Raw genomic sequence first — 23,234 nt, forward strand, 5'->3', positions numbered from 1 at the left:
TGTCAGCTGTTCCAGCCAGCTTACTGACTTTACTAGTTCCCACTCAGCTCTTGGCAACTGGTGAAGTCAGTAAGCTGTAAGCTGGGTGAGAAGGCGCACAGAGTGTCACTAGTTGGTAAGGGCTCTTAGCAACCTGGGACGCTGTGGCTGTCCCACCACCACCACCACCGGTGCCCCCCAATGACATGCCACCTGAGGCTGCTTCATTAAAGAGCTAGCCCTGTTGATAACACAAAAGACACAAGGAAAGAGTGTTTTCACCCTACAACAGGAAGTGCCTGAACAAGGACTTTCATGGCAGGATATGCAGGAATTATTTTAATAAAGATTTTTTTTTTAAATAGAGAACCACTTTTGAAATGACATTAACACTTCCACTTTATGAAATATTGGTGATTGGGTTTACATCTACTTTAAATGTCCATCAAGTTCTAGTCTATGTCTACTGCCTTCAATAAGGTCATAGATGAGAATGGCTTGCAATGAGGGGGAAACAGTGAATTGCAATCACAGGTAGTAGAACCCAATATGATTACTGTTATGTATTATATACGTAAAGTATTGTATGCATATTATACTGTATATATTAATGTATATGGTGTGTATATACTCTACATTCATCAATGTAATGTTTAAAGCCCATTTCCACCTCCGCAGATGTATTTTTTTTTAAACATGCCAGCAATATACACCGAGTGAACATGAAGCAGGTATATGCAGTTGCTGTGTATGAACACAGAACCTTATTTTGTTTTGTCTTTTTCATCTCCTTATGGCTCCTTTTGAAATGGTCACCTCTGTGCTTTGCAAGCAGTCTGTGTAGATTAACACTCTCTCTTTATGCTCTGTCCCCTTATTTATTAGTGTAGCCCCCATCACCTTCTGTGATGTGGCTATTAGACATTTAGTGATAGCCGGGGCTGTTGTCAGCCTGGCTGGATTTATAGTGGCAGTTATCTGGTTAATTCCAGGTGTCTGGCATTGCCTGTACCCCCCTGGACGGAGTGTGACACCGTCTGTGATTAGCATTAATCCTAATGGGTGGGCATCTGAAGATTATACCCTAGACAGACTAGAGATGAACCTGGCATTCAGTGGCTCCTTCGGAGGTGAGCGCTATGTTAGTATTCCTAGTGGCAACCCCCCCTTGTATCCTGGAAAACAAGAACAGGTGTTCAGTGAACTTGTTACACTGACTCACAAGGAGGGAGTCAGCTGCTTTAAAGTCCGACCCCAGTGTCAGACTGAGTTTCCTGTGGAGACAGTTTTCAAGTTGTAGGACTCGGGCCTACTAACAATCCATAAAACATTAAGAAAGTTTGTAATGTGAGTCATGAAAATGTGCGCGCATATACAATACATCATCACTGCACATCTACATTACCATAATAAATTGTAATCGCTTAAAGAGGTGGAAATGGGCTTTAAATAATCTTTTTTCCATGTACAGTTTGTAAATCCTATGCATGGTGTATTTGTACACACACACACACAACATATATAGGATTTACAAACGCTACATGAAAATAAGATTATTTAAACATTACATTGATGAATGTAGAGTAGATACTGAACATTAAGCTAAGTGCATTCATAAAAATACATTATTCTTTTACATAAAGGTTACACAGTAGATGCGCTTTCATAATGAAGCAGCTGTATTGAATAGGAAGAAAAGGAGTGGGAGTAATGCAGGGAGTATAAAAGGGTGAATAGTTGACATAACAGGAGGGAACTGTGTAACATCTGCATTCTATTCTAATTTTATTCTTAGCATCTGACATGAATTTTGCTTGACACATAGCGCACGAGTTTCACAGCCAGACTTATCTCCACAGCGCACATATTGCTGAGAATGAGGAAAGGGTTTTTTTTTATACAGCACCAAAATAAAGAAATGACAGGATACCAAGATACAAAATGTAAGCTACAGCAAAAATGTATATATAACATAATATTTATATATGTTGGCTGAATGTCACAATTACTCCTTTTTAAAATATGCTCAATAGTAATTTTGCAGCTACAGATGTTAAAGAAGAACTTCGGGAATTTAAATTGACCTTTCAGGAGGCTACCCCCACACTGCAAGGGTTAAATGTTCGCTTTGTTTAAGGGGCTCAAGTAAAGCAGATATACTCACCTGATTCCCGGTTCCGTGGTGGTCAATGCTCCCTTCTCCACCCTTTACTCTGGCTTTGGAATATCCTTCGGTGTCAAGTCTAATACAAGTCAATGGACCTGAATTAGACATCAGTGGTCCTTAGACCGCAAGAGCCCGGGGAAGAAGAGGCTATGGGGACCGGTCTAACAGCCTAGCAGGACTGAGGATGAGGTGATTAGATCAGCTTTATTTGAGCCCTAACTTGTATAATTCCTGGTGGGGATGTTCATATACCAAGTACCTAATTCAAAAGTTAGGAGGCAGCTGTCATTTTTAAAGGAGCATACGGAGCTCATGGGATTTGTTCATCCCCATTTTAATGCATTTTTTAAAATAAATATATATATATAAGTGATGTATTGATACCATTTTTCCATTTACAAGTACTTGTCAAAGCACTCACAGATACAAGTTCTGATACATTTTTGTTTATTGTCATGTGACAGTTTTTCTAACACAATACAGACTAATGATTTCAGGACAGTGGTGGACCGCCAGACAGGCCTGGATTTCCCACAAGGCCAACCGAGGAACGTCCCCCGGGGCAGCAGGGGGTACAGGGGCAGCAGGAGTGTGGAATTCCTATCTCCCGACTCCCGGGACATGTAGTTCCGGGCATCGGGCGGGTAGTTGTTTTCTTCATTTGGCCCTGCTTTGAGCAAGCAGAGCTAAATGTACAGCGGGGAAGTCGCTGAGATCACTTGTATGCAGTCTGCATACAGGAGGGCGCATTGAGGAACCTGGCATTGGGGCAGCAAAGAGAGTAAATCCGTCCATGCCCGCCAGAGCCAGGTCCCAGCTACAACCACTGCAACCCTGATAGTTCTCGTGCAAATGCCAAGTATCGGCACTGGTATCTGGACATCCCTGATTCCTGGAATTCTTTTTAATTTCTTAAGCACACAAGGATGGATATCCCCTGCACCAACGTGTGGAATGGCATTGTGGATGCAACTGAACTCTTCCCTGTTCTACTAGTCCTTATCTGGTGTAAAAGATAATTTGCTATGAGGAATAGATCCCAAATATGTAAAGTCTTGAAATTAAAAATAGTTAATTACTAAGTAAGGGGAAAAAATAAATGCTGCCATTCTACCTCGATTTTATATAGACTCATTGTTCTGTTAACAAGAAGACCGCAAGAACATTGTTTAGCCTGAAGTCCCAACGTTGTTCCGGCAAAATGTAAAATAAGGACTTCCACCCTTCCGAACGGCTGTTTAAAGATAGTAATTGTCAGCAAAGGAACGGGACACCGACCACGCTGCGCCGATTTGGTTAAATATAAACGCTCCAGTTCTTTAAGCCATATAATTTCACTCAGTGAGGTGATTAATGCCTAATTGTGGGTTTACCCGCTCTTGAAAAAAAAAAAACCTGACAGATTGTCCATAAAACAGAAAACAAAAGCCTTTCTTACTAACTGACATGAACCCACCAGCACTTAATGTAACAGAACGTATTAACGTTACTGAGGTTACAAAATCAGACGTGTTCAATGAATTTCACAGATTCCATTTCGGCTCTCCAGAAGAAGGCAGAAATCAGCGCAGGCTTCAAGAGAGGCACAACAGGCTTCGTTTTAAATAAAACTGCACAAAGCCGATTTTTCGACAGGGAGGTCAACGTTAATGCGCCCATGAAAAGCAGATGACAGATGCGCAATATGCCTGATTTTGATAAGGTCGGATGACAGCGATAGAACACGTCTGTGGGTACCATATGACTATGGCAGATACTGCGCCTTCTGGCTGACCAATTTTCTGGTCAAAACCCAATGGCTCAGGTTTGTTTCCCTTGGCACAGATAAAGTTGAGGTCAGGGGCACTGGCTGACATGAACATGTGTGTTTATGTACTGTGCATAAGCTGACCATACATGTTTCCATCTGATTATATAATCTTCTTTATAAGTTGTCTGTGAAGGTTCTCATTCATCCAGGTCATGGTATATCTGTAAAAAATAAGTCAAGGCAACTGGACCTGCTGTAGTTTTCTTGAAGACATTTCACTGGACATCCGACCAGCTTTTTCAGTTCAGAATGACTTGTACAAATTATTTATTCCCAGATAATTTTTTGCACAAGTCATTCTGAATTGAGAAAGCTGGTAGGATGACCAGTGAAATGTCTTCAAGAAAATTACAGCAAGTCCAGTTGACCATGACTTATTTTTTACAGATATTCTTTATAAGTTACATGCTCCATTCATGCACTTCCATACACTATATGATTTAATTGTACAATTTCCTCTATTATGTACTGCAAAGGGTCTGCCTGATTGGATATAACCTTAAGGGATTGTTTAGTAGACATGTAAATTTTGTTTCCTTCCAAATGGATATTCATACAAATTTCGTTACAGTCGGACATTCGGATGCATGAGTCTGGATGTGAACAAATCTGACTGTTCCTTTAATGAAAATTCAGATCCATCCCAAATGGGACATGTGACTGTTAATGCAACCCTCAACAGCCAAACAAAAAACCCATCTGATTGGCCAGAGATGGGTTTTCTAATGGGATTAGCCTCTGGCCAATCAGATGGGTTTTTTGTTTTGCTGTTGAGGGTTGCATTACAGGCACATCCGGAATCTGAATAATGAACTGAATCAAATTTCAGATCTGAAAATCGAAGAAAAAAATCTGAACTGATCCGAAATTAAACACATTTTTTGCCTGGTTACATGTCCATTGTTTAGGTGTTTCCTCATTAGGAATGAGCTCAGGTTCGAACCGGGTTCGGGCCAAACCTGAGCATCTATGCTCCTTCTGCTGCTGCCTAATCAGCTGCAGTCATAAGCTGTGATGGGCACATGGCTATATTTGGTAAATTACATTGACCTAATGTAGCCACGGGGCCATATAAGGTCAATGATGTCAGCACAAGCATCCCACCCCTTTGTTTACGTGTGGTAGCGGGGTGGGGGGGGGGTAATGCCCGGCCTTGCAGCTGATTGGGCAGATGGCCCCATGTCCCTTCCAGGTTTGCAGGAGCCAAGATTTTGACCGGGTTCATTCTAAACCTGAGCTAATACCTAATCTTCCTTTTACATGCAAAGCTGTCCATACATGTTACAATCTCCTTTAGATTTACCTAAACTATCCAATCACTCTGTATTCAATTAGTCTGGCCCTTACACTACATTGTTGCAGGTGGGCCTTAAATAAGGGGCTAGCTTTAGATTTACCAAAGTCATGTCACGTGAGGACACATCTAAGCAACCCATTCAAGTTCTATCCAATCAGGCTGGTCTTTTCAGTTGATTTACAGATATTGTACAAGATTGCTGTGTATATTACCAGCATTAGATTTACCAAAACTATGCAATGTAAGGGTCCTATGACAGGGAGCGAATACAAGAGAAGAAAAAATCAAGTAATCCCTCATCATCAGACCTGCACCATTATAAAAGAGGGGAAATTGTAAGTCTGACCAATGCTTGCTGGTGACTGGTTCTCTTTAAGCCTATTGCATCTCCTTCCTTCACTGGCCATTTTGTCATGACTGCTGTGGCTACAAAGAAACACCATGGAGGCTCGGAGGGATACAGTAACCTTAAATGACTCTTGTTAATATATGCTAAAATCTTTGTCATTGGAAGAATGAAGAACACTGCCTACCGCCCCTACGTCCTGCAGCCCGGAGTTTTGTTTGTTAATAACAGAACAATTGCCGTTGAAATGACTTACATTCGGCCTTGGCACAGATAAGGCTGGTGGAAGGGTTGTGGAAGGACTTCAGGATGTGGGAAACAGCCAAGCTGATGTCTTCATTGCTCGGATACAGGCTGACAGACGCGAAGCGCAGGTACTGGAGCTTGGGGGCTTCTTCCGGTCCCACCTTTATGTGAGGGATCTATAAAAAGAGAGCAAGAAAAACATGAGCCGATTGTACTTCAACCTTCCCGCCAACTGCAAATGTGCTTCTCATATATGTGCTTCTCGGGCTGGTGAGTATTTTTAAAGTGGACATCTCACTGCGCATTAGACATAATAATGTTGATCATTACCCGAATGACAAACCAAACCATACCCGAATTACATTTAGGGGGCTATTCCCAAAGGAGCCGAAGGATACAGCCATAGCTTTGGCTGATCCTTCGGCTCTCTTTGGCCGCCGGAGCCCTTCGGTTCAATCCAACCAAAGGGCTGCTGTATGGGCTATTCACAATAACCCGTACAGCAGCCAAAAGCGGCCGAGCGGCTCACCCGAGCAGAAGGTATTTGCTTCGGCTCATGTCAGCCAAATCGGGGCGAATGGCCTGCTGAAGGCCGGACTTTTGCTCCGCAAATGAGAGCTGGTGATAGATCACGGCTGGCTCCGCCCACTTGTAATGACAGCTCAGCGTCCCCAGCGCCCTCCATGAACACAAAGCTGTTTCACTAAAATGATAAGGAGCTTTTGTGATTTCCTGAGATTTCCTGTCACTTCCTGTGTTGGTGACACCCTTACCTAAAATGGGTTTAATAGTGTTCCTTCTTTCGACTAAGTTCATATTTCTGTTCCCATAGATAAATAGTCTTGTTCTGTCTTGTTCTGTCCAAACTGAACAGGAGAATGTGTGCTGGGCTGAGTGACTAAAAACATAGTGGGCCATGCTCAAAACAAACAGTTGGGGGCAAACGATTACTTCCTACAATCTATTCAAAGAGGCATCGGACGCTCCAAAACTAACCCAACTTTTGGGTTATAGCAGGAACAGGCACAACTTCTCCTTCCTCCCCTTCCAATGCATCTCTTTAGGCCTAAACAATTTGTTTCTGAGCCCAAACAGGGTCACCATGGGGGACTTTCGGCTGCCTATCCAAATGTCAACTGTCAGAAAATTGGTATTTGTATAGGAACATTGAAAAGTTCCTGCAATTCTTTGAAGATATTTGCAATAACATTGCCCTTTGGACAAGAAAGCGTTTAGGCTTTTAGCAGATCTAAATCCAGTCACTAAAATCTCCTATAACCTTTACCATGTCAGTGTCAAGTTGTGTTCAACCTACTTCAAGTGATATTAAAGTCAAAAGGTTTTTATGCTATTTCAAATGCTGAATTTATTAACCCTTGCAGTGGGGCTACCCCCGCACTGCAAGGGTTAAGTGCTTGTTTGTGTCTAGGTTAAAAAAAAGATAGATTTACCCGAAGCTCCAAGTCGGCTTCTTCTTAGACTGGTCCTTCCAACGTCTCTACCCCTCCTCTGCAGCGTTCTAGGGTCCTGTAAGGCCTCGTTCACACCAGATGCAGTGTGTTCTGACCAGATTCTGGCCAGAACGCACTGCCTCGCATTGTGGCCGGCAAAGTTTTTGTTGGGCAGGAGGGGCGTGTCGGTTCAATTAAGTTAATGGCACCGTAGCCACGCCCTTCGGCCGCAATACGATCGGCCGCACTGGATCGCAAGGCACATCATGCCTGCGGTCCGGGTTGGTCCGAACAAAATGCTGCAAGCACTATTTTGTTCGGACCGGAACGCAGGCATAATGTTCTTTGCGATCCCGTGCGGCCGATCGCATTGCGGCCGGAGGGCGTGGCTACGGTGCCATTCACTTCAATGGACCGCCACGTTCCCGCAACATAGTGAGCCGGCCGCAATGAGATGCAGTGCGTTCTGGCCAGAATCGGGCCGGAAACACACTGCATCTGTGTTGTGACTGAGCCCTAAATCATCAACGCCCATACATAGTGTATAGGCATGAGGACGCTGAAGTAGAGTCCAATGCTGCATTGCCACCTAGACACAAATGAGCACTTAACCCTTGAAGTGTAGGGGTAGTCCAATTGCAAGGGTTAATTTAAAGAAATCCTGATGTTCTTCATTAAATCACTTACAATGCATGCTGCTCCTTGATGTTTAAAAGCTTTAGCTTCCTGTAGAATCAGCTGGGCCCCTGAGCACTGGACCTTACTTCCAGTTTTAGAGTGGCCCCTTTACCTTGCAGGGTCCTATGGAGCCACCCTTGCGTGTGCTAGTAAGCTTTGTGCGTGTCCACAAATATACAGACACAGCAAGGCGAGACGCTGTCCTCCTTTGTGCTCCCCTCTCCTCTATTCTAAAAACTAGCAGATGGACAGCTGCTGCTCTGTCCCTTGTGATCTTGTACTGGACAGGACGTTCAGGGAAATGAAGCTGAGAGAGTTGGCGGCAGCTGTTTAGAGCTATGATGATTGTAAGTCCTTGGCCAAAAATGTAAATATATTTTTTGTGCTGGGCAAAAAAATATTTTGTTTGCTCTGAAATCATTATTAAAGTTTGTGTGTTTAATACTACTTTAAATATGCAGCTTTTACTAAAATACAACTTGGTGATCCTTAAAGAGGATCTTCACCCATATCTGCAAAATAACAACAAAGGCCTTTACAATGTTTAGTAATGACAATCTACAAACAGATACTTCTAGATAATTGCTCATTTTTTTTTTTGAGTACCTTTTTTTTCTTTTCCTTCCCATTTTTCCAACAGCGGCCATTTTAACTAAGGGCAGATTAATATATCTCCCTTTACTTCCTGGAACTCTGGCACATGTGACTAGGACATGTGACCATGCACTCAGGGGAGGAAAATGCCTTTCCCTAAGATCTCTTGAGATTACAGATGAGATTTCCCAGCAATGCTCTGCTGATGTAACCTTCCCAGGATACAATGCTTGGGCACACTTACATCATTTGTGCCAAAGTGAACCAGGAAGTGGAAAAAAGAAATTGCAAGTAAAGTAAAAATATGTTTGTTTAGCTAATGAATGTAAGACGATTTCATATCAGCACACAGAGCTGTACGCTGATGTGATTTTTAGTCAAAGGGGGTAAAGGTCCGCTTTAATGAAGGTCCTTGTTCGGGGAATTCCTGTAATGTCTTCCAATTGTACTCCTGCATTGTCACATTGTCTCACCTGCCCCTGATGGGTGCTACAAGCAGCTGTGCTGGTGTCGAAAGTTCCAACTCATCGAGATCTCCAACGGCCTCACTTCCGTTTTAGTTAGTAGTAAGGGGTTTGGGCGAGTTGGCTCTACGGCACGTGGACCACCCGCGGCATTTCCCTACACACATACTACACAGCACTAAAGCATTATAATGAACTAGGGTCAGACTAATCCAGCACGTTATTAATCTGAGTTGCCCCACTCAATAGGGCCGCAAACGGTGGCCATATTGAGCGGGGCAACTCAGATTAATAACGTGCTGGATAAGTGTGATCCTAGTTCATTATAATACTTTATTGCTGTGTAGTGTGTGTGTAGGGAAATGCAGAGGGTGGCGCACGTGCAGTACAGCTTTCTCTGCCAAACCTCTTACTTCTAACTATACCGGAAGTCAGGCAGTTGGAGATCTCGAGGAGTTACAGCTTTCGACAGAACACCGGCGCACATTGAGCAGGCATTGTCCACCAATGATGTGCAGCCAATCCTGGCATGAGTGCATATAGACAGCAGGAAGTGGCTGAAAGAGGCCTGAGCAGCAGCAGCACCACCAAGCATAAAAGAAAAGGATTAACAGTATTTTATAGGAATTGTTTATGATACACGGTGCTTTTACAAACTACATGTCATCCAGTTAGGGTTCAGATCTACTTCTATCTCGTTTTATGTTCAATACAGGTGCACTTGAAAGAGATTTTTGGCCGAGCATGTGGCTCTTTTTGTGAAATGACACCGGGGTCGTGTTATATGGCCAGTTTCGATGCAATGGGCGCTTCTTTTTGAAGCTTTTCTTCTATATGTGAATGGCTTTTTTCGCCCCCTTTCATTATATCTCAGTGCAGTTTCTTAGTATTGTGTCTTCCATTGTGCGGAGGATCGCCGTGCTGAGTAATTATCTCGCGTGTGCCTAGAGAGGCAGCTAGCTGGTGAGTACTTTCCGCTGTGCATGGGCTCAGACTATTTCCTCTGCTTCATTTCACTGCCTCTCTCCTCCGCCGCTGCTGGAAAGGAAAGCAATAATTACTTTTTAATAATCCTATTTACTTTTAAACACTGCCTTAATTAATCTACTGTAGTGTATCTCTTTGTTCCATATGTGTGATGTTTGTGTGAAATTTAATTTTTCGTTCCCTCAACATTCCCGCAATAAGCCTTTCAGGAAAGTCACAAGATTTAAAAGAGACTCCGTCACATTTTTAAATATCTAATTCCTCCTTCGCTTTAATCCGAGCTGTGAAAATGTTCTCATTAACCAACTTTGCTAAAAACAGAGCTACTGTATATCCAAACCTACCAACTGTCCCTCATTTGGAAACAAATCCCTCTGCACCTCTTTCTTCCTCAGTTGTCCTTTTTGGTGCGATGTTCAGATATCTTTATAATCTATATATTTTACAATTACAATAAAACCTTCATCTTATATCTCAATGATCTTGTTTGCTATTTCGAAAAGCCAGAATAAAGGTAAAGAAATTATAAAAATAAATTCTGGGTTTAACCCATTAATTTTTTGGAATATAAATTATTAATGGTGTGTGTAACTGGGGGAGTGACAGGGGAGTGTCCATTGCCTATATATAACTGGGGGTGGGAGAGGGGTGTGTCCATTGCCTATATATATAACTGGGGGAGTGGCACGGGTGTGTCCATTGCCTATATATAACTGGAGGCATGGCCACGGTGTGTCTATTGCCTATATAAAGTGGGGACATGGAAGGGCTGTGTCCATTGCTAATATAAACTGAGGGCCTGACAGGGGTGCGCCCATTGCCTATAGAAACTAGGAACCTAGAAGGGATGTGTCCATTGCCTATATAAACTGGGGGCATGACAAGGGTGTGTCCATTGCCTATATATAACTGAGGGCGTGGCCAGGGTGTGCCCATTGCCTAAATACATTGTGCTGGAAAGTGTTCCTCTTTCTCATCATAAAATGTTGGAAGGTCTGTCTTATCTTACCCAAGCCACAGCCCCTGTTACCTGGACCCTGAAGAGTTAATACACAAAAAATGATTGGTTAAAGCCTAGGATTCACATTTATAAGAAAACATTTGTGGGCTATTGTGTTAAAAAAAATGGAAAAGGAACTGCAATATCCCCCCTTCACTCTGGCACTGTTCCTGAATACTCACTGCTTCCCAAACCAACGGCACTCACACGTCATTATATAAGCCCTGAGCTGTGCAGGAAGACAGACCACTGACTATTGCTACCTGAGGAGGAAAGACACATGATGTCTCTGGAAGCGGCCCACACATCCAACCAAGAAGATGAATAACTGGGCAGAAAAAGAGGGATTTCAGTCACTTCCTGAGTACTGAGTAGGATGGTCTTCCTGCTATAGTCACATAATAAGAGCAGTATTGTAACAGAGCAAAATTGCTGGGTAAGGCATTAGAGGCAATCACGTGAGTAGGAACTACAGCGTACAAATTTTTGCAATAGTTGCCACAGTTACAGAAATTAAATGTTTCAGTATATGCAGCAGTTTAGAAGCTCAAATGACTGCAGATTACAGTATAACCACATCTAATTTCTGTGGGGGAAGGCATAGAACGTCTGTAAAGATTTTCATTGTGTCGGGACAAGAAACTATGAGGAAGGGTAAGAACCTTTGTCAGGTAATTTTTGCTGCCTGTGACTTTCTGTTCCCTTCATTTCCTGTTGCAAAGAGTAATAGAATTTGACAAGTATGTGACAATTACTCTCTCAGATCCCACTGCTGGAGACCAGAATGTGATGAATTACACACTCAGCCTCCCCCTGTGCAGAGGTTTTTCTGCTCTGGCACACTAATCTAAATACCAACAGACTGAGAGTTATCGTCGCTTGGGCAGGTTAACTAAGCAGATAACCATTTACAGACACATGCACATTCACAGTAGCCGCCACAGCGATTCTGGCCTATTAATAGTATATATCACTAACGCCCAGACGGGAATGTAACAATACAGCAGCTTCTTCAAAGATGTAAAAGTTCACTCATTTCTGATTACAGCATTCAGAAACTGTGCTTATCAATTTGTAAATATGAATGACAAGAAAAGACAGCTCAAGAACTGATTTAAAGAAATAAGTTAGACATGTGCACTGCCAAAAAATTTTGTTTTAAATTCGGATTTGTGTTATTTCGTTTTTCGGGATTCGGGTGTGAAAGTCAATTCGGATTCGGAATTCGGATTCGGACGAAATTCGGTAGCGGTAGGTCGAACGTTCGTTTCGTTTTCTGTTCTTATTCGTTTCTTATTCGTTTCTTATTCGTTTCGTTCGTTCGTGACATTTGAGGGGGAAAAATATTTTTCTCATTCTCTAATGTCACTTTGCTCCAACGAACGAAACGAATAAGAAACGAATAAGAAACAAAAACGAAACGAACGTTCAAACTACCGCTACCGAATTTCAGAAATGGAAATTCGGATTCGTTTGCATTCGTTATGTCTGTAATTCGGAATTCGGATACATCCGAATGTCCGAATTTCCGAAAATTCGTCCGAATTTCGATTCGGAACGAAACGAATCGCACATGTCTAATAATAGTACAAACCAGACAACAGTAAAACAAAAGGGATTAAAAGTGAAAAATATAAGCAAGGTTTGCCTGGTCTTTGGTTTCATTGAGAGTCCAATTTGCTTGCAGAGTAAGTCCAGGCTGATATTACACCCAATCAATAAGGTCTGAAGGGTGTGTTGATAGGCGTGCTCAGTAGACACACCATTAATACTAACAATTCTGAATACATCTCTATTTCCAAATGAAAAGGTTTTACAATCCGACGAGCACCATATTATTAAGCAGAATTAAATTAAATTACAATATAAGAGACCAAATACAATATATTTAATAATGGTGTTACATTGTTGCCCTGATGAAGGAACCCTGCGTGGCCCAGAAATGTCGGTTATAATCATTGCAACATGTATGATGATTTGTCTGATTAAATGGACTTTATTGTTTGAATATTTTCCACTGAGTGCTGGTGATTCCTGTTCATTTGCTGTTTGATGTGCACGCTGCCATCCGTGAGTATCACTGCGAGCACCATTATTGTGATTTGGGCCGGAGACGCTGTGAGGAGTGCAGGGGGACGTATTGGACTCAAATACAATGTAGACATTATGTACGTCTCGCTTCGGAGGTCAAATATGTTCCATCAGCCTTCTGGACCATGTAATATAGTGTAACACCCACCTTCGTGCCGTGGAAGGGGGTCCCCGCAGACAGCCAAAGCTTGTCTGCATTGCTGCCCGCAGCCTCTAGTCCAGCGGCACCCGTCTCCTCCGTTCCCCGGCGCTCTGTGGAGTCCGACGTGTGAAACCGCCGTGTAGTGCGCATGTCCACACTGTGTGTCTCCCCTTAAAGGTACAGTGCACATTTAAGGAAGAACCCCACCTCCGGAGATGACCGCACCCTGACGTTAGCAGGTACAGATACTAACCTCACACATCATTATGTGCTTGGTTATTACAGAGGCTTGTCCCCATATTGCCTAGAGTTTAGTTGACTTCTATTTCCTATGTGCCGAACCTCACTTTCTTCCTGACTACGAATCTTGCTGCCTGCCCCTGACCCCTGCTACTCTCACGGATTACGTCTTGTGGATATCGATTCTGGGTACGAAGTTTTCGACTGCTCCTGTGCGGGTCACCACAACATGAGAGACCATATATTATCCAGCTTTACTCGTGTGGAGGTACCATTTGTATTGGCAAGTCCCCTGCATCTGGGCTCCCCCCGAACCGATTGCAGATATATAGGAATGTTTGGTGTCTAATGGATTAGCATCTTCCCATACATTAGTGTAACCACTTTTCAGGAAAGTAACTCCTTTACTGCAGGAGTTATGGAATATGAACCAGAGCTGAGAGCTTGAGATGTATGAACGTACAGTTTTAGTTCAAAGCACAGACTCGTGGATGTGTAGTGCTCACTAGTCAGTTTACAACAGGCTATTCACAACATGACTTCATTAGGAGTCTGTTGAAGACCTGCTAGTGGAGGTTTATGACACCTCTGCATTCCATCTAACTTTGTCTACTTGTGTCTTAGGCTGGACTGCGTTCTGTCAAATGTGCTTTATTAAATTTGTCACCTTCCCTGGCTGCCCACCACAGACATGAGTTTTAAATCTGACCATTCTGAATTATGGACAACTGGGGGTTGCACTGCGTTCATTACAACGTTCTTAATCTTTTCACGCAGTTTGGGGCTCATCAGACCTCACTATTCTCACAAAAAGTATTTACTTTTTCAAAGTCTATCCAAGCCGGAGTTGGGCTTTAAATTAAATTGTAATTTAATAACCTTTAATTACAAAACTGCTTATATTAGTTTATTGGAAGCTGTAACTATTTGTGATCCCAATGAGATCAATGTTTTACTACATTCTACAGTACTGGAGGCTGTTCTGTTCCATCCCTTAGCATTAGCCTCCAGGGAACTTCATCAAGTCTCTTATCCATAACGAAGAGAAAGCTATGGGTGGGGGTGTATCCTTGTGTGAAGAGCACTGGAGCTGATTCAGCAAATTGAACAGACCGGAGTACTTGGGGAAATAGAAGGGACTTTATATTATATAGTGTACGTAAAGGCTGGTGGGTTTTATTGTAGTGGATGGTAATTATATTTGAGCTTTACATTTAAGTTTTAAACCCCTCTTTAAGAGACAACAGCCAACATTCTACATTAAATAACAGTCAAGTCAGGACTTGAAGCAGAAGCAAAGAGTAACAACAAAGTGCCATATGTATCCCTTAGTCCCACTGCAAACCAGCTACCAACCACGCCTCTTTGAGAAGCCCTTTGAGTATCTTGATTATTATTATTATTATACAGGATTTATATAGCGTCAACAGTTTGCGCAGCGCTTTACAATATGAGGAAGACATTACAATCACAATACAATTCAAGACAAGATGGTAAGGAGGGCCCTGCCCCTGAGGGCTTACAATCTAAAAGATACTTGATATATACATATTTTTGCAAATAAATATTTAATACACAACAAAAAACAATTTAAAATATCCAAATTGAGCAATGCAACTCCGTAAACAACAGGCGTTTTACCACAAGAGGTAAGGAGACACTGCAAAACATGTGAAAAGGAGACAGAGCTCGACCTTCTGGCTGCATATCAGAATCAAAAAACAAATATGGTATTTTTAGTCCTATCCATAATAAATATTAGACATGGGAAGCACAGTGGCGTAGTGTTTACATGTTCTCCCTGTGCTTGCATGGGTTTCCTCCCACACTCCACAGACATGCTGGTAGGTTAATTGGCCCTCTATGTGAGATGGGGACCTTAGATTGTGAGCTCCTTAAGGGCAGGGACTGATGTGAATGTGCAACTATGTAAAGCGCTGCATAAGTTGTCGGCGCTATATAAATACCTGTATTAAATAAATGTGTGATTTGTTTTGTTGCAAATCGAAATTTGGATGTATCCAAATTACAGATATAACGAATGCAAACTAATCTGAATTTCAGATTCCACTTTCAGACCCGAATCCCAAAAAATTTAATAATGCAAAAACCTAATCGAAACGAAACAAATCGTTTGCTGGTGCACATGTCTAATAAATAAAGAACATCCAAACCAGTGCACAATTCCTTTAAATATGTCATGGCTTTGATAATATTAACATGACTTCCATCATTTATTTTTTCAATTCTTTATTTCTTGACTCCTGGCTGCAAATTGTACCTATGGTGTCTATTTTTAGAATATTTCTCCTTCACACCTATGTTATATATCAGTATTGCTTCTACGTTTACCCATCAGCAAAAGAAAGCAGTCTTAAGAAGCATGAGATTGTTGAGAAGCATCATTCGGATGGCATAGACAAGAGGTTGGCAGAAAAAAGGATCTGTAGAAGTACAATTTTCTATACATTTTCCATAAGATGCACGATTTGTTTGAACACTTGTTTTTCCATCTTAAGATAATGGAATGATTATACACAATATTGATGTATATTTCGTGACAGCAGAAGTATCATTTTCAATATGATGTGTAACACTTTCCTGTGTATTTTTCAAGTATAGCATTTATCTGGTAAATAAATCATTTCTGGTCTGAGATGGCCATAAATCTGCTGAGCTTTGTCTTGTGCTTATCAGAGACACTTGGAGGATCTCTTATATTAAAGGGTTGCTGTCGTTGTGGCATTTCAAGGCAGTGACAGTGCCCCCTGATAGCACACCCTCCTCAGCAAGGTATACGCACCCATCTGTGCTTATCAGAGACACTTGGAGGATCTCTTATATTAAAGCATCGCTGTTGTTGTGGCATTTCAAGGCAGTGACAGTGCCTCCTGATAGCATATCATCCTCAGCAAGGTATACTCACCCATCTGTGCTCTGTGCTTATCAGAGACACTTGGAGGATCTCTTATATTAATGGGTCGCTGTCGTTGTGGCGTTTCAAGGCAGTGACAGTGCCCCCTGATAGCACACCCTCCTTAGCAAGGTATACTCACCCATCTTTGCTCCGTTAAGGTCTCCCTTAGGTTTTAAAGTGGCCATTCAGTATACAATCACATTGTAAAATCTCTGTACAATCCCTTTTAGATTTCTCAATTCTATGAAATATGAGGATAAACCTAAACAATCCATTTAATTTGTATCAAATGAGACTCACCCTTGCACTGCATAGTTGACGGTCAATCTAAAGCAGATTGCACAATCAGACTGTATGCTCAGCTTTAGACTAATATAATCTTTTTACCTGAACAAAAACGAATACATCTAAAACTGTTATGTTACATTATGATAACACGACTGAAATAAAAATCATTGTTTTATCATTGCTTAGAAAAAGAAGAAATATTAATAGATTAATTAGAAATTAGATAAATTACACAATGTTCAAAAAACTGGATTATGTATAAATATATCATCTAAAATGTATCATATCCATATCTCAAAGGAGCCCCAAGGCACTCAGTAGAAAACCCAGGGCACACAGTAGAAGACCTAGTGCACTTAGTAGAAGACCCTGCTCTCACTAGAAGACCCAGGACACTCCGTAGAAGACCTAGTGCACTCACTAGAAAACCTGGGGCACCTAGAAGAAGACCCAGGACAGTCAGTAGAAGACCAGGGGGATCTCAGTAAAAGACCTGGGACACTCAGTAGAAGACCTAGTCCACTCAGTAGAAGACCCATGGCACTTACTAGAAGACCTAGTGCAATTAGTAGAAGATCCATGGCACTCACTAGAAGACTTAGTGCACTCAGTAGAAGACCTAGTGCACTCAGTAGAAGACTCGGGGGACTCACTAAATGACCAGGGACACTCAGTAGATGCCCCAGGGCACTTAGTAGAAGACCTGGGGCATGCAATAGAAGACCTGGGGCATGCAATAGAAGACCTGGGGCATGCAGTAGAAGACCTGGGGCATGCAGTAGAAGACCTGGGGCATGTACCCTGCGTGCTAGGGTCTTGCAATGCCCCTGATTAATGATCTGACAAAGAGAAAATTGGGGGAAATGCGCATGTGTGGATAAGCTCTGGATAAGACCCCAGACACTCAATAGAAGATCAAGGACACTCAGTAGAAGACCCGGGACACTCAGTAGAAGACCCGGGACACTCAGTAGAAGACCCGGGACACTCAGTAGAAGACCCGGGACACTCAGTAGAAGACCCGGGACACTCAGTAGAACACTCAGGGGACTCAGTAGAACACTCAGGGGACTCAGTAGAACACAAGGGGAACTCAGAAGAAGACCTGAGGCATGTACTGTGGGTGCCAGGGTCTTGCAATACCCTTGAATAGTTGTGTGTGGACAAGCTCTGCTACACAGTAAGTTTTGACAACTGTGATTGATAAAACTGGCCAGCAAAAGGATTACTAAAAACTGCAGGGGAAGTATTCAAAAAAACCTCTGTTTGCTTGTGTTGCACCCTTTTGGCTGAACAAGCGAGGCGTCAATCCATCTATTATGGAAACACTGCAGAATGTAACCCAGGCAGCGATGCATGCAAATAGGTGAGTACTTGCTTTGCTATATAGGGATACAAATATGCAACAGCGGGGGTTCCAGGGCACCCAAAATACAGGCATATATTCCACTATCTGCCCATACTCTTAACTGTGTCTGCTATTGGGCCCTTAGAGAGATTTTTTCTCACTTCTGGGGACAATGTTTTCCCAGCCAGGAAGTGAGGGAAAATCTGTACCAGGGAAACAGATAAAAATAAAAAGCTGACAATGGTTCTAGCATTCCCCTATTAAACTTTAAAAAAAAAAACATTTTTTCTTCTGTCTATGTTTCTGTTAGAGATTTCCCCTCACTTCCTGTCCTGGAGACAACCTTTTTACCAGACAGGAAGTGAAGGAATCTCTCCAACGGAGCCTCCAATAGTAATACCTAACAGGAGTGATAATCCTTCTGCACTCTATTCAAAACTGAAAAAAGTTTTGGCTGTAGATACACTTTAATTACACAAAGCTTCTCAGCACTTTTGGCTCAGATGCCTATAAGATGGGAATTGGGTTGCCATTTAATTGGGTGCCAGGGGTGTGAGTTCAGACCAGTAGATCATCCAGCCATCTGGCAAGTCCCTACCCTCCCTTCCTGTTATTGTTTATCTTTGCTGTCACGTCTTAATCTGCAGAGTTGACTTTCTGTTGTGCTTAAAGCAGGCCTTGCAGTCCAATGCAAGGTCCGCTTATAATGCTGGGGCCCCTTTCCTCAGTAAAATTGTCTGCTCATAGTATGTCCATAATGAAAAAAGTTATACTATATTTTTACCTTACCCTGGTCTTCCACATGTGACGCCTAGACGAGAGTGTGGTCACCGTCCTACTGAGGAGATGCCAAATCTCAGGAGAAGACAGTCTTGCAATCGACTGGATGTTCTTCTCATGAGCTTGAGCTTGCTGTACTTTCTCCAGGAACCTTCACGGAAGGAGAGTGACTTCACGGCAAACACGGTGGAAGATACTATATGGTCTAGGGTTAGTATAAAACTTTATGTATACACTACGCCCTTCTGACTAAGCCCCATAGGGGGAGAAACACGTTAAGGTTGCAGCATGGTGATTGCTTTTCACCTCGGCTTTGTGGATGTCCCTCTTATCCGTTATGAGGTGAAGCGATTCCAGTGTGATACCAGGAGCAGGCCCAGATCCCACCCCAAGGCCACCGAGACCAGGCCTCGGGGCGGCAGCGGCATGGATTCTCCCGACGCCCGGAACATAGAGTTCCCGGCGCCAGGCGGTAAGTTGCCTTCTACATTTAGTCCTGCTTTGGGAAGGCAGGACTAAATGTAGTGTGGGGAATCCGCTCGCTCGTTAACAAGTGATTGCAGGGATGTCGCCGCAATCACTTGTAAAATGTGTGCTGCCGTCCGTCCTCCCCCCGCCCCGCTCCCCCACCTACCTCTCTCTGCTGGCTCTGTCTTCGGGACTCCGTCCTCCCCCCAGCCGCCGAGTCTGTCTCCTGTCCCTGCCGCCGATGTACACAGTGAGAGGGGAGAGCTGTGCTCTCCCCCTCTCAGATATGTGACAGGAGTTCTAGCACAGTGCTGTGCTAGAACTCCTGTTTTGGAGGTGACAGGGTCAATAAAGAGAACCTGTCACTTCCAATTGCAATTGATTTGGAGGGGATGGGGGGTTCGGTTGGCGGGGAGGGGTCATATTGCAGAACCTGGCCTTGGGGCGGCAGGGAGAGCAAATTTCGGCCCTGAACAGGAGCTACAATTTGGACACTCATTGACACTCTAATCTTTTGTGATACTTTTTGGAGACATTGAAGGAACTAACGGCATCAAGAGTACCAGCTAAGTATACGTATACTGACCGCCATTTGTACGGCCGTACCTACAGCTTGGAATTTGCCTCTGATTACATTTGCTGAACTCAAGCTTTGGACTGACATGGTCAGTGTCTTTTGATACTTATCTGGTTCATTGATATATTCCATTTTTATATATACACCCTGTGTATTGGAGTTTGGTATTTCAAAGATATTTATACCATGAGTTTATCAGTTAGTGTATGTGTGTCCCATGCAGATTGGTGAGCACAGAGGATCTGCTTAATCCGCTCCCTACGAATATTAAGAAATCTGCAAACATATATAATTCATATATGAATGATTTTGAGGGTTCCACAATAGAATTTCTTTCATCAGTAATATCCGAGTGGGAATTATGTGTGCCTTATACTTTAACATTGATTTTCTGTATGTGTTTAATAAATTATATGTTTTATATATAACTATATAGTTGCAGGATTGCATTTGTGGTGGGCTCTCCCTCAATGGGAAAATGTGCCAATCCTAGTATAAAATGTTACTTTTTTCTTTAAAGTTGCCTTTTAGGCATACAATGATGAAGTGAATTTTCCGGGGGGGGGGGTTATTAAGGGGTGCAGACAGTATAAGCAGACCTTGCATTGTGTTGCATCCCCTACATTAGATCTCTTAGATGACTAGGCTCTGAAGTCCATGCACCCTATTCGATTTTATTCCTAGCCAAAAACTGAATCCATCCTCAAGATCAGGGTGGGGAACAGGAAGACAGTGACTTACTAGACCATAGTGATAAGCTGGGGTTTGGTGTAAACTTAGGTCATCTGAGCTTGCCCAAGCCTGCTCAAAACTGTGATGAACACATCTTCCTCCTGACCCAATCAGTTGAGGCAGGAGTATTCCTTGCCCCACAGCTACACAAAAGGGACGGGGAATGCCGTCACCACTGCCGCTACTGATTGGGCTGGGGGGTGTGTCACTTATAGTCTTAGGCCTGGTTCACACCTGTACGTTTTGTAGCGCGTTCAACGCCCTACGAACGCTCTACAAAACGCTCAAACATGAAAATCCCATTGTTTTCTATGGGTATGGTTCACACCTTGCCGTATTTCAGCCCGTCTGAACACGCTACAAAACGGCCTACGCCTGAAAGGGTACATGAGCTTCTTTGCAGCGTTTTTGTCGCACGTTTCCATTGGGATACAGCCAAGTAGCCCTCGGAAACGCGAATTGCAGTAAAAACGCGTGTCACGAAACGCGCGACAAACACGCATATTCGATACGCCTAGGTGTGAACAGAGCCTTAAGCGGGCTTGGGCGAACTCAAACTGGGTTTGCACTAAGTACCAGTTTATCACTATGGTCTAGCAAAGCACTGTCTTCTTGTTCCACACCTTAAGCTTGATGAAGGGTTCAGTTATTGGGTAGGAACAAAATCTAATAGGGTGCATGGAGCTTCCACATCTAATGCAAGAGATACAACGCATTCTATGTCCCATTCAGTGGACCTTGCAGTACAATGGGTTTGCAACAAGCCAAAGCTCTTCACTACTAGACCACTCAATCCCCACCAAGTATGCAGTTCAGATTAGTACAGTCAATTAAGTCTATACCAATGCAATCTTGCTTGGTAATACCTAATTTTACAACACCCATGCTAAAATCTATACATGTTAAGCGTGAGCTAGCTGCCTGATTCATACAATTAATTGAAATTGTCAGGAGAACACAAGCCACACAGAAATCCTGTATACATATTTATTAAAAGAGCTATAAAAATAGAATATAGGCAGAAAATAGCAAATTACATCTGTAACAGAATCAGCACTTTTGCCCTAGAAAGCAAGGTGTGCAGGATATAATGAGCCTGTAACAGAACACATATGTAAATTGGATAAATGTAATGTTGCCTCGTTATATCCTTCGATTGACCACCACAAGGGATGGCAGGCAATTACAGGCTTCTTGGAAAGAGGAGGCTGGGGAATTGCCATATAAAGGGCTCCTTGTGATCAGCCTTCGCTTTTATTTTACAATGCATTCATCTATTGACCCGCTGGCTTCTGCGACCGCGTACGTTTGTGGGCCCCATCTAGATTTCTATCTACGTCAATAGACACGACGCCTTGTGGGCTAATTAAGGAAGACCTGACGGTTCTGAAATATCTCACTCAAGTTATGACATTTTCCAATGAACTTTATTCTTTTATTTATCAAAAATGGCTGTGAGCGCTATATATCTGACATGGCTGATAGGACATCCTCCTCCAAGAACTTTGTTCTTCATCTGTTTTCCCAGTCACCACCCCCATTTTTCCAATACCTAAAGAGGAACTTTAAGCTTCCCCCTTTTCACGCCTCTTCCCCTTTTACCTGTTTTGCCTGACTGTTTTTACCTGTTTTGCCGGACCGCAACTACAGATCACAGGGCCCTATATAAAAATGTGATGGTGTCTCCCCTGACAACCTCTCTCTGAGTTGTAATGATGCCAAGATCCCAAAGACTCCTCTTGGGCATTTTAAGTTGTCTCAACACTGTAGACTTTACAGGGGATTAGAATTGTCGGCAACTGAAACCACTGCAACCCTTAATCATACAGTACTGTATTATCGTCACATGTTCTATGTTTAATTTGCCTCAACAACCTAATGGGGCCCCCTTACACACCCAGGCCCCATAGCAGCCGCCTCAGCTGCTATGGCTATAATTATGACACTGCTGTTTTTCCGGGCTCTCACTAGCAAACGTACTTACCTGCCCAGCACTGTCCTGCCGATCCGCCCACCCGCTACCACAGCATGGATCTCGCACCATCCTCTTCTTCCATGACGGTAGAGGGGTCACCTGAAGCAGCAGCTATGGCAATAGCAGGGAGGGGGAGGGGAAGGGAGAGAGTGTGTGATCTCGGGTGCAATGCCATAAATGAAGGATCTTTGTACTATCAGGAGTGTGCACTGTGCAGCTAAATCCTTATCAGATTTCTAGACCACCAGTTCAGCAGATAGTGGCCCTCACGGACAGCACAGGGGTTTAACTGTTTGTTTCCCAGCTGCAGCAACAACTAATAAAGTTATACAGTGACTGCTACTTCAGTGACCATAATTATTATTTGTTCTACAGACATGCAGGACAGGGCTTACTATGGGGCTTTTTTTCATGGAATATAAAGTTCCTCCTTTTGGCTAATTTTCTTTATTACCATCCTACAGTTTACAAAATGAAAACTGCTCACGCCTTTTCTCATTTGCAGTGTCCCAGGCTTGAATGCTTAAAAGTAGGGATGCACTAATACCGATACCGGTATCTCTGCCGATACTGGGCATTTTCATGAGTACCCATACTCGTGAAAATGCCCGAATACTAAACACAGATACTGGTGTTCTATCAAGGTTTGTGACTACG

At 42.9% G+C, this 23,234-nt stretch overlaps 1 protein-coding gene across 1 annotated transcript in view; it reads right to left on the minus strand.

Annotated features, from left to right (window-relative positions):
- GRIK5 (glutamate ionotropic receptor kainate type subunit 5) overlaps positions 1-23,234 on the minus strand; it is a 168,116-nt gene that overhangs the window by 90,076 nt on the left and 54,806 nt on the right. Inside the window, exon 4 of the mRNA XM_018554791.1 lies at positions 5,856-6,021. Coding sequence (XP_018410293.1) covers positions 5,856-6,021 — 166 coding nt within the window. The remainder of the gene's footprint in view (positions 1-5,855; positions 6,022-23,234) is intronic.

Source organism: Nanorana parkeri, unplaced genomic scaffold, assembly GCF_000935625.1.
Source record: "Nanorana parkeri isolate BGI_ZX_2015 unplaced genomic scaffold, ASM93562v1 scaffold173, whole genome shotgun sequence".
NCBI lineage: Eukaryota > Metazoa > Chordata > Amphibia > Anura > Dicroglossidae > Nanorana > Nanorana parkeri.